Below are 12,032 nucleotides of genomic sequence, written 5' to 3'. Positions count from 1 at the left end.
GGTAGCACAAATAATTTATCCAGCACTTCCCTGATGAGTGAAGGTGATTGCTTTTTATGCGAGATAGCAGATATAGCTCGTTGAGCACCGGTGTATAACTGTTCCACCAGGGTATATACAGCTTTAAGTTTCATACGTATGTCTTGACCAAGGTTGGAACTTCTGGAACCTGCATTGGCAAAGTTATTAATAAATCGACTGATGGTTGTTATACGTCAATGGTGAAAGATTGAAGTACAATATTACTTACCAAAGATGGCAGCTGTCATGCTATTAATCTGATGCTTCAAGCCTGATAACTCTTCAGTCACCGACTTAAGAGCAGCTTTCGCATCTTCAACTCTTTTCAACAGAGCTGCCTTCTCTGTATCCCAGCCGGTTCTCTCAGCGCTGAAATCCCTTTTCAACTTTTCAGTCTCTTCCAAGGCAGTTTTTAGCTCTGACTTGGCCTTCGAAGTCTCTGATTGTTGGATCTTGATGTTTTGCCGCAGATCAATGACTTGGGATTCTTTCATATTTAATTCAGCCTACAGTATACAAAGAGAGGCAGCATTATAATCATATTATTTGAAGTCCCAAGCATAATAAAAGTATTTTACTTGGCACTTAGGGGCTAATGCAGGATATATTTTTTGCATATGAATATATAATGACCCGGCGCATTCTTTTCAAATTGAGCCGGCTCATGGGGGCTACATATGCGGATTTTATGAAACATGATCTTAAGTCCCGGCTTAACTATCCAGATTAAACCGCCCCTTGGGGACTACTCATTTTGACTTAACAGAGATAACCTAATATGGAGAAGCTACAAGGTGCAACATATGATTTAAAGCCTACAACATATTCAATCCTTTCATATCTAGTAGACTTGGCGGCTGATATATACTTATATGAGAAGGATTTGTTAGTGCTTACCTCAAAGCGCTCCTTCATTAGGTTAACCAGGCCAGCTTCAAAGTCACGACTGGTATGAAGGCGGTTTAAGTAACCTGCGTGAATCTCATGAGCATTAAACTGGGCATAACTTTCGAAGTCTGGTTTTCCTTTGCCCTTGTCAGCAGGTAAAAATTCTTCCTTGGCATTATGTTTTGACAAGACAGTGGGGTTGCCCGGCTCTGTATAACGAACCCCGGTGACAATAATATCTTCAGCCTTTTCTTCAGTAGGCTTGGTGGGACTTGGCGGTTTAGCATTGGCCGGGTTAACATCTATGGAATCCATTGTGACATTGTGCTCTTCTGGCGGCGGGTCATCAGCAGCAGCTTCATGAGTCTGATGAGAAGTTTCTGACATCATTTGCTTCTCCGGGTCAACAGCCTTGGGATCTTCAGTTGGTTTATTTACCTTCAGCTTTTTACTGGGCTTGGCTATACCACTGGAAATATGACACATGAAGGGGTTAATACATTAAATGTATAAGTATTAAAATAAATAAGTTTAATGTTCTCACCCAGGAGCGACTTTGAAAAGAGGAAACTGAGTTCCACTTGAGTCGCCAGAAGAAGAGTGAGGAGTTCCCTGATAATTTGAGTCGGACGGGTTAAGTGGTTGAGGGATGAGACCCGCCTTTGGATAAAGAGAGATTGAGTTCTGAGGCACCTCTTTCCGGCGTTTGCGAGGAGCTGGTGTGTTGGGTAAACTAGAGGAAAGTTCTCCACCTCCGCTATTCCGGGTTGTGCGGCGAACTTCATGCTCCCGTTTCTTCAAAATAAAGTCGGGATCCAAGTAAGCTAAAGGGTGAGAAAACTTTACTTCCCAACTCGCTTGATGAACCTTCTGTTGGAAATATGCCCTAGAGGCAATAATAAATTAGTTATTATTATATTTCCTTGTTCATGATAATCGTTTATTATCCATGCTAGAATTGTATTGATAGGAAACTCAGATACATGCGTGGATACATAGACAACACCATGTCCCTAGTAAGCCTCCAGTTGACTAGCTCGTTGATCAATAGATGGTTACGGTTTCCTGACCATGGACATTGGATGTCGTTGATAACGGGATCACATCATTAGGAGAATGATGTGATGGACAAGACCCAATCCTAAGCCTAGCATAAAGATTGTGTAGTTCGTATGCTAAAGCTTTTCTAATGTCAAGTATCATTTCCTTAGACTATGAGATTGTGCAACTCCCGGATACCGTAGGAATGCTTTGGGTGTACCAAACGTCACAACGTAACTGGGTGGCTATAAAGGTGCACTACGGGTATCTCCGAAAGTGTCTGTTGGGTTGGCACGAATCGAGACTGGGATTTGTCACTCCGTGTGATGAAGAGGTATCTCTGGGCCCACTCGGTAGGACATCATCATAATATGCACAATGTGACCAAGGAGTTGATCACGGGATGATGTGTTACGGAACGAGTAAAGAGACTTGCCGGTAACGAGATTGAACAAGGTATCGGATACCGACGATCGAATCTCGGGCAAGTACAATACCGCTGGATAAAGGGAATTGTATACGGGATTGATTGAATCCTCGACATCGTGGTTCATCCGATGAGATCATCATGGAACATGTGGGAGCCATCATGGGTATCCAGATCCCGCTGTTGGTTATTGGACGGAGAGTTGTCTCGGTCATGTCTGCATGGTTCCCGAACCCGTAGGGTCTACACACTTAAGGTTCGGTGACGCTAGAGTTGTTATGGGAAATAGTATGTGGTTACCGAAGGTTGTTTGGAGTCCCGGATGAGATCCCGGACATGACGAGGAGCTCCGGAATGGTCCGGAAGTGAAGATCGGTATATTGGACGAAGGGTATTGGAGTCCGGAATTGTTCCAGGGGTACCAGGTGATGACCAGCGTGTCCGAAAGGAGTTTCGGAGGCCCCGGCAAGCGTTGGGGGGCCCAATGGGCCAAGGGGAGAGGGAACATTAGCCCACTAAGGGGCTGAGCGCCCCTCCCACCCCATCTCACGTAACCAGGAGAGGTGGGGCGCCACCCCTAGGGCAGCCGCCCCTCCCGGCTTGGGGGGCAAGTTTCCTGGGGGGGTGGGGGCGCCCAAACCCATCTAGGGTTTCCCCTGTGGCCGCCGCCCCTCCCCTAGGGAACCCTAGGGCGCCTCCCCCTCCTCCCTTTCCCCTATATATAGTGAGGGAGAGAGAGAGGGCAGTCGCACCCTTCCCCTGGCGCAGCCCTCTCCCACCTCCAACACCTCGTCCTCCTCCGTAGTGCTTGGCGAAGCCCTGCCGGAGAACCACGAGCTCCATCACCACCATGCCGTCGTGCTGTCGGAGTTTTCCCTCAACTTCTCCTCTCCCCTTGTTGGATCAAGAAGGAGGAGACGTCCCCGGGGCTGTACGTGTGTTGAACGCGGAGGTGCCGTCCGTTTGGCACTAGGATCATCGGTGATTTGGATCACGACGAGTACGACTCCATCAACCCCGTTCACTTGAACGCTTCCGCTTAGCGATCTACAAGGGTATGTAGATGCACTCCCCTCTCCCTCGTTGCTAAATGACTCCATAGATTGATCTTGGTGATGCATAGAAAATTTTAAAATTCTGCTACGTTCCCCAACACCTTCTGTCTTGGCAGAGGTTCTGCATCGGAGGAAAAGGATAGTTACCTCTTCACCATCTGCGTGGCTGGCCTTTGTATCATCCTGATAGTAATCAGTGTCAATAAGATGAATAAAAAAGGAGCCAAGAGAGTCAAGATCTACCTCAGGCGCATTGTCCAAAGTGAAGAGATTAGTTGCATCTGCCTTCTTTTTGACAGGTTTCTTGGAAGCCTTGGTCTTGGTCCTGACTTTCTTGGCCGGCTTATCTTGCAATTTCTTGCTCCAAAAGGGAGCATCAGCTTGAGAAGGAAGCAAACCAAGATGAAAAATGTGCAATGCAATATGGATAATGATTATAAGAAAATTGAGATAAGGGACTTACGGCTGGAGCCGGGTTAAGAGTGCAGAAGGGGTTCAGCCCCACTTTGTTGCAAGTCTATAAACTCTTGTTGAGCAGAGTCTTAGTCATATCATTGATCTATTTATCTTCTAGACAGATTGGAGAGTAACACAGCGGATCTTTGACATCGCCGGTATACTCACACATTAAGCCAGGTCGGCGGCTTAAGGGTAAGATTCTCCATGCGACGCAGCATCGAACCAGATCGACTCCAGTCAAACCATTGGCCATTAAGGCTCTAATCTTTGAAAAAATAGGCATATATTTGGCCCGTTCTCCTATGCTGATCCGTTCTGGGAGAGGATGTCTGTTGCTAAGCCGGCTTTCACGGTAACCCGGCAGAGGATTTTCACCTTCTGGAGATGTGTCTTTGCAGAAAAACCAAATCTGGTTCCAGTCCTTCGGATGACTGGGGGATATGGCGGCAGGAAAAGTGGCTTCTTTCCGCCTCTGAATCGAAATCCACCTAGTTCTAGACTGGGCCCGTCTGTGAACTCGGTCTGGCGGTTCAAGTAATAGAATTCCCTGAACAATTCTACAATGGGCTCTTGTTGAAGGTACACTTCGCCGAAAACTTGAAAGTTGCAGATGTTTGAAACAGAGTTGGGCCCGATATCTTGCAGATGGAGTTGGAAGAAATGCAGCACATCACGGAAGAATTTTGAGCTGGGTGGGGTAAACCCCCGAAACATATGATCGGTAAAAACTATGACTTCACCTTCTTTTGGGTCAGGGGTGGTTTCTGTTCCTGGGACTCTCCAATGGATAACGTCTTTTGCAACTAAGGCACCCACTTGGACATACTCATTCATCGTCTGTTCTGTGACCCGGGAGGTGACCTAGTTGCATGAAGTGACAGTTTTGGTCATTTGGTTGATGAAAAGCCTAGAAAGGAAAAGTATTGCCGGATTAAGGTTATGATGTTAAGTCGTCCGGTGATCAAAAAGTAAGTGCATTATGCAAGGCCAATTCGTATGTAGAGAATACGTGCTATAAAGGTTGGCATGATTAAACCGGAAGACGATGCCGGGTTATACAGATTCTGAACACATACTGACGGTTTAAAGCGGGGCTAATGGTGTTTGGCGGGTTACGGCCTATCATATAAGCCGCCCGCGCGGCTGCAGTTCACAAGTATCTCAAGACCTATAAGTGAAATTTTGCCAAGTACTGAACAAACAGGTTCCACGGTTCAGTTCTACGATTTTGGATCTACAGCAGTTCAAAAAATAAAATAAATCTCAAACCTAAGGTTGCGGCAGTGGAAGAACTCATGTATTCAGATGGGATCTAGTACAGAAAGGGCACCCTCTACGATTGGAAAGGGATGCTAGAACTACTGCCGCACAACTTCAGTGTCGTGTTCAGATCCAACTACGCGTTCTAAAGAGAAAAATGAAGAACACCTACGAATGGCGAAAACCCTAATGCAGATCTGCTATGAGGAAAGGTGAGTACTTACGGACGCTGATGAACAACAGAAGTCCGCCGCCAGTTTTCTGGTCTATTCAGGTCGATGCAGCGGCCGAAGTTGAAGTTGTTGGGGAAGGATGGCGGTGGCGAAGCTCGGTTGCAGTGGAGTCGCGAGGAGGGAGAAGAAGATGTGAGGGCAGGGGTAAAAGGTGAAAAGAAGGGCCCCCCTGTCCCTATTTATAAGGAAGTGACTAGATGGCATGCGCGGGAATCGAGGAGGCCAAAAATGATTATGTGGCCATATGGACGCCTCGATTTTCGGGAGGTCTATTAAGGTAAAAGATCTGTTGAGATGTCCTGGGCTTTGTGCGGAGTTAACGCGCATGATGTCATGGCAGGTTACCATGGTTCTGTGGTGTGACGTCATGGCGGGTTACAGCGAATTGGTAAGGAATTGATGATGGAAGATTCTGCTAAGTCAAGTGGTGAAGATTGATGTGAACAAGTTTAAATCAACCTAGGGCCTAATGTTGGGGATATAACTACTAGGTATGACCCGCCCAGGAGGGGTCGGGTCATGCCATTGGCGACTTAAAGACAAAGAGGCCCGATAAGGTCCAAGAAGACATGAAGATGGCAGTTCATAGAGCAAGCCTATTGAGGGCCCAAGACCCAGAAGCGACTTGAGGCCCAAAGGTGTGAGCCGCCATATGTTAACCTGTTTTGTAAGGCAGGTTTAGTTAGAAACCGAGCCGGTTACGTTTGTATGAGCCCGCCGGGACTCTGTAAGCCGCCGAACATCAATCTGTATATAAAGAGGTGACCCGGCGGCGGGTTAACTTAAGAAACAGACAATCGAGAACTAGGTCAAACGTATTCGCTCCCTTGTAATTGAAACTTAAGCAATACAACTAGAAGCAGGACGTAAGCTTTTACCTCGTTGAGAGGGGCCGAACCTAGGTAAAACTCTATGTGTCCTTTGTTCCGTTCAACCCCTTCAAGCTAACCTAGTGCGATGGTTCCACACCTAAGTCCTTTCACTACGGCATCTATCATGGCAAAACCATGACACAGGGGGTTTTCTGCAAAAGCAAAAAACTGACTTAAAGCTAGCCTATGGGTTGATTACCTGAAACATAAGGGGGTTTCCTGTAAAAATGAAAATCTAATTTGAAATTGAACTACAAGTTGATTATCAGAAACATCAAGATGTTTTCTATAAAATAGCATTGACGGACTAAGATACCTGTTCACTTTATTAGTGATAGATAGATATATAAACATGGGCCGCTTCCGTGCCGCTTTTTCTCGTGGCTTGCTATGAAGAACCTTTGTTGGACCTCAGACAGACTAGATCGAAGGGGTTTGGCTCATCAAGACTATCTGTTCTACAATCAACATGAGGAGACGATTACACACATCCTACTTGCGTCTTTGCGGGGACGATTTGGTTCTCGCTATGGAGCTCTATGGGGACGCCAGACCTAATGCCAACGGTTGACGACACTTTGGTGGAGAGGTGTACCACGAGAAGCTCAACTAGGTGCCCGCAAAAGGAGTTGAGGGCGATCATTACACTAACCTTATGGGAGCTATAGAAGCATCCTAATGCGGTCGTCTTCGATGGAGTAGCCCCATCGCTTGCGCAAACAGTCAAGAATATAGAGCGTGACGGGCGGACGTGGAGATGAGCTGGACTACTTAAAGCAGGACTTATTTCTAGTACTTTGGTGCTCTAGCTCTAGCTAACAGGAACCTATGTCTAGTGGATGTTTTGTTTCACCTTACTTCATGTAGTACCATCTTTTCTCTGTACCCAGCATAGTGCTAATGACATTTTGCCCTATAGTAGACGTCTTAACGGCGAGCCTTTACCAGCGGGATTACTCGAACTCGCTATCCTTCCTTCCCCTTTTCCTATCTCTCAGTCTGTATGAACTGAAAATTTCCGTGATCAATGCGAAGGGGGCAGCCCGGTTTCCACAAATAGCTAACAGGAGTGGACCAAAACATGATTATGGGCAACCAAAGTCATCTAACGAACCCTTGCGATTGCAGGCATAATCCAAGAGACAAGACAACCACGGTTGCACAGGAACACTACTGGATGAACATCCAGCTTACAGTTCATCACTAGCAAAAGGACGCAGTGTGTCAGAGCCTACCCACTACAGGCACATGGCTAACCAATGTGAGTTTTTGGTTATAGTCTAGTTTAGTGGCGCACCAGAACAGACGGTTCAGGTAGCAGCAGCATCCCAGGAAGCCATCTGATATTGCAATCTCACCTAGAAGGCATGCAGATCAAAATTTTGGCATTCCCAAGTTTTCAGACCCGGTCAAAGATCTGTGCTGGCCTTGCTCCCTTCGCCTGTAGGGTTTTCAGGTACAGCTGATTGTGGTTGATCTTGCTGCTGTCCTCCGCTTGTTTCAGGATGGAAATTGATGGGGAACTTGGTGACCCGGGGCTTGTCGGTCAAAATATTTCTCTGCACCCGGTCAATCAGCAGCTTCGCCGGGGGTTCTTCCCTAAGTTGCTCATCATCATAATCATTGTTCACGTAGTAGCCTACTCTGATGAACTCCTGCCCCATGTATGAACAGGTCAACAAAAGCACCGTGACACCGATTATGTCCTCCTCGCGGATCTTTGAGGGATCAGGGGGGTCGGCCTGAAAACAAAAACAGACATATCAGTCTGGTGTTGCAAATTTTAATCTGAGGTAGGAGCAAAGCAGCTGCCCAACTGTAATATGAACAGGCAGAACTCTGTGCAGTTGTGAAACATCATTTTCATATCAGAGTTCATGATGCAGATCACAGAGTCGTAGATCAGTAACCTATTTACCTCCAGAACAAAACGGTATGTCCCAACATTCACAGGGCCAACAAGCACACTCTCAAGTTGCTGATCATAGTTCTCATCTTCAGCCGATCCAACATATATAAGCTTCCACTCCAGATCTGGAAGGCCGACCAACAAACTCATTGTTAGTACTTCACCAGACTCAGCCAGGATAAGAACAGCATTATACTCATGGTACTCATAACAAATGGTAGGTTCAATATTTAATAGGTCAAAACTATACAGATGCAAAACGGCTATTTTTTTAGTCATGGAAAGTTTTGCACATCTTCTCATTAAGGGGAGGTGTGTATTATTATTAAAGGAGATTATCAGAAGGAAAAATGTCCACTGCCCTCACATGCGCATAAACACATACCAAACAGAAACAGAAACACCAACAAGCTCCTTCTACAATATCAGTAATTGTTAATTCACCAAGAAAACAATATGAGAATGATAAGAAAATAGTCACCAAAGGCATAACGACAATTTGATGTGACACCCAATTAATATTGGTTAGTAGAAAGAAATGCTTCAGCAAATTGGTCAACAACTATGTCTTATGCCCAAACAGAAGATAAAAAAAAGTGCCACGATAAAGAAGTGGCAAGATAAGAATATATCAATCATGATCCTATCATCAAGAGCTGTCTTCCCATGATCATCATCACTACACTAATGTAAGCAGAGATGAAACATGAACATGAATTCCTGTAACTATTCTATAAACCATAGATTTTTACACAGAGAACTAATCAAATGTTGACATCCAAATCAATCTCCTGGGATGTAGATGCACATGCCAAGTATAATATACATTTGCTAGACCAGGAAAGTGGCAACTCACAAATTATCCTTATTTTGTTCAGTCTGTAGTATCGATTTCATACAAGAACCAGTGCATTTTTCATTATTGTAACTATACATGATTTTCGTTAAATATGCATCACTATAGAATCATATTTTTATCGGCAAGTATCATAAACAAAATAGAACATAATGAAACACGTAAAGCTCCAGAAAACTGTACTCATCGTCGCCGCCTTAATTTTAGAGAACTCAACTAAAAGAACCTGTAGACTAGTCAAATATACCTTAATAGCATGGCCCTATTTAATACACTGTATCCAACAGTCTAACAATCATCAATTAAAACCGTTGATTCTTAAACTGAAGATTAACATTCACAAACCAGAGTCCATCAAACTTGCATAGTAGAATACCAGAAGCATAGCATCTACACACAATATACATGTTGCATGGTGAAGAAGACATTTACTTTGCACATAAAGTGAATGAAAAACACACATATTTCTACCTAGACCACTTAAATTGTATATGTCAGTCATCCCATGTTCATATAATCAGTTGCAGTGAAGGATTCTGAATCTAACACTAGACAAATTCACTGTAACAGGCCAATACATTTCCCAGAGGTAATTGGTCTAGTACCAACTGAGACCATACACATCATGATAACAGGCGGCTTATCAGACCAATCTCTGCTACTTTCTGCTAAAACTTGTATAGCTACCAGAGCTCTGTTTCAATGTCAAAGCAGAAGGAAATGATCTAATAATTCCCTTCACTCGTCAAAATGGACTAATCACAAACTAGGGTAAATCTAGGACACCCATCCACAATTCCGAGCAACTTACTCAATCCAATCGAGTACAGTAACTGCTCCACCACCACTCTAAAACCCTAGAATACAAGCCGCAATAACCGCAGGCTCCAACCCCTACTTCAACAGCCTCGCATATCCAGCAATCGAATCGGAAGAACAACCATGAATCATGACAACATGGAAACGAGCGCCCGCCAAACAAGAGCAGCAGAGAAGTTCGCGCCGGCGGCGGGGGAAGGGGGGGGGGGGGGGGGGGGGGGGGGGGTGAAGGACGCGAACGCACCGTCCTCGAGGGCGACGAGGCACTCGTACGAGATCTCGAACTGGAAAGGGTTGACGAAAGAGGTGGGGTTGTTCAGCACCGCCACGTTCGTTAAGTTCACCGCGCTCATCGCCGCCGCCGCCGATCGCCGAACCGAAAGGAGGGGGGGGAGGGGTTTTGGCTGGATTTGGGTGGAGAACAGAGCCCAGAGGAGAGAGAAGGGTACTTTCGGTACTTCCTTGCTGGGTGTCGAGGTTTTTTTTGTTGAGTGGTGACTGTCGATGTTGAGGGGCGCCCAGGGGGGAAGTCTCGCGTCGCGGGTAGCCCCAGATGGGCCGGCCAAGCCGAGCGGGACGCCATGACCTGTTTGTTTTTTCTTCTGTTTTCTGTTCTAGTTTTTTGCTTTATCTTTGTACTTTTCTTTATACTTTAAATATATATATACACACTATTTAAAAACACATTTGAAAAATATTGAACAAGTATTTGGAAAATGTTGAATAAGTACTAAAAAATTTAAACTATTATTCTAAAAATGTTGAACAAATATTTGCAAATGTGAATAAACATTACAAATGTTGAACAAGTATTTGATAATAAATGTTGAACAAATATTTGAAAATGTGAACAAATATTAAAAAAATTGAAAAAATATTTGAAAAAATGTTGAATAAGTATTAGAAATGTTGAACAAGTTTTTAAAAAATGTTGAATCAGTACTAAAAATGTTGAATGGGTATCTGAAAAATGTTGAACAAGTATTTGGAAATGTTGAATAAGTTTTTAAAATGTTGAACAAGTATTTAAAAAATCTTGAATAAGTATTAAAAACTGTTGAACTAGTACTTGAAAAATATTGAACAAGTATTTGAAAAATGTTGAATAAGTATTAAAAATGCTGAACAAATATTTGGAAAATGTTGAATAATCGTTTGGAAAATTTTTAATGTGTATAAAAAAATGTGGATCACTTATTAATAAAATGTTTTTGACATATACGAAAATGTAGGATGAAAATGAAAACAAACCGAAGAAAAAATGGAGAAGAAAAAAGAGAGCCAAACAAAAAATGAAGAAGAAAAAATAAAACCAGACAAAAATAGGGGAGAACAAGGAAAAACAAAAATAGGAAAAAAAATCCAGTGAAAACCCAGATATTTTCGCGTCAAGTATGTTTGCGCCCAGCAATATATGCAAGAACCCCATGCTATTCTAGTGGGCAGGAGCGATGGGTTCGATCCCGATTCGTACAAGAGAGCAAACGTTCTTCAGCGAGAGCAAGGAATTGTCTCGCTTAAAGTGAGAAATAGCTATCGCGGATGTTGAGTGGGGTACTGCCAGAGGTGGCCAATGGGCGTGACACGGCACGGAAGGCCCATTTGTAAGTGGGTCGTGGCATGCCGACATGTGGGCCTCACCTCTAGGGATGTGCATGGAACATTAACTAACCGGATTGGTTGGAAAAAAAACTAACTGGATTGGCACGGCATGACATTTGTATGGCAGTTTTGGAGCTATTTTTGGCCTTCTGGGTCAATAATTTGGTAAGAAAACAAAACTAACAACGAACGAGCTGTGTCGTGCTGGCATGCGGGCCTCACCTCAGAGGATGAGAAGGGCACATGGCGTGCCGCGGGCCTGGCACTGCATTTTTAGTTCCATGCCAAGCACACGTGTTACGTGTCGGCCCATGAAATTCAGCCTACTTGGCTACCTCTAGGTACCGGTATGTTGGGGTGTCACTGACTAGACAAGGTTCAAGAATTTTTTGGGTGTGTGGTGTGAGAGCAACTAATTGAGGGTATGATAACCCATAAGTGTAGGGGTCAATTGTAGTCTTTCTCGATAGTAAGAGTGTGAAACCCAATGAGGAGCTAAAGGTAAATTTTATATTCCCTTCAACTTCTATCGACCATCGATACAACTCTACGCACACTTAATGTTCGCTTTACCTAGAACAAGTATGAAA

At 44.3% G+C, this 12,032-nt stretch overlaps 1 protein-coding gene across 1 annotated transcript; it reads right to left on the bottom strand.

The window, feature by feature from the left end:
• Positions 1-7,357: 7,357 nt before the first annotated feature.
• On the bottom strand, positions 7,358-10,319 carry LOC125544531 (histone chaperone ASF1B-like). The gene is made up of 3 exons (XM_048708257.1): positions 10,085-10,319; positions 8,175-8,290; positions 7,358-7,998 (listed from the first exon to the last, which is right to left on the bottom strand). Exons 1-3 carry the CDS (start codon positions 10,191-10,193, stop codon positions 7,666-7,668), a joined length of 558 nt encoding a protein of 185 aa, XP_048564214.1. The 5' UTR covers positions 10,194-10,319; the 3' UTR covers positions 7,358-7,665.
• Between the last annotated feature and the right edge of the window lie 1,713 nt (positions 10,320-12,032).

The sequence above is a fragment of the Triticum urartu genome, chromosome 3 (genome assembly GCF_003073215.2).
Source record: "Triticum urartu cultivar G1812 chromosome 3, Tu2.1, whole genome shotgun sequence".
NCBI lineage: Eukaryota > Viridiplantae > Streptophyta > Magnoliopsida > Poales > Poaceae > Triticum > Triticum urartu.
This window is presented reverse-complemented; position numbering and strand designations above follow the sequence as displayed.

Excerpts from the sequence above, each read along its gene's own strand:
- LOC125544531 (XM_048708257.1), bottom strand. The coding sequence starts at position 10,193 with ATGAGCGCGGTGAACTTAACGAACGTGGCGGTGCTGAACAACCCCACC. Across the intron at positions 8,291-10,084 it reads CCTCGTCGCCCTCGAGGACG|ATCTGGAGTGGAAGCTTATA; the intron begins GTGCGTTCGCGT and ends TCGGCCTTCCAG. Across the intron at positions 7,999-8,174 it reads CATACCGTTTTGTTCTGGAG|GCCGACCCCCCTGATCCCTC; the intron begins GTAAATAGGTTA and ends TTTTGTTTTCAG.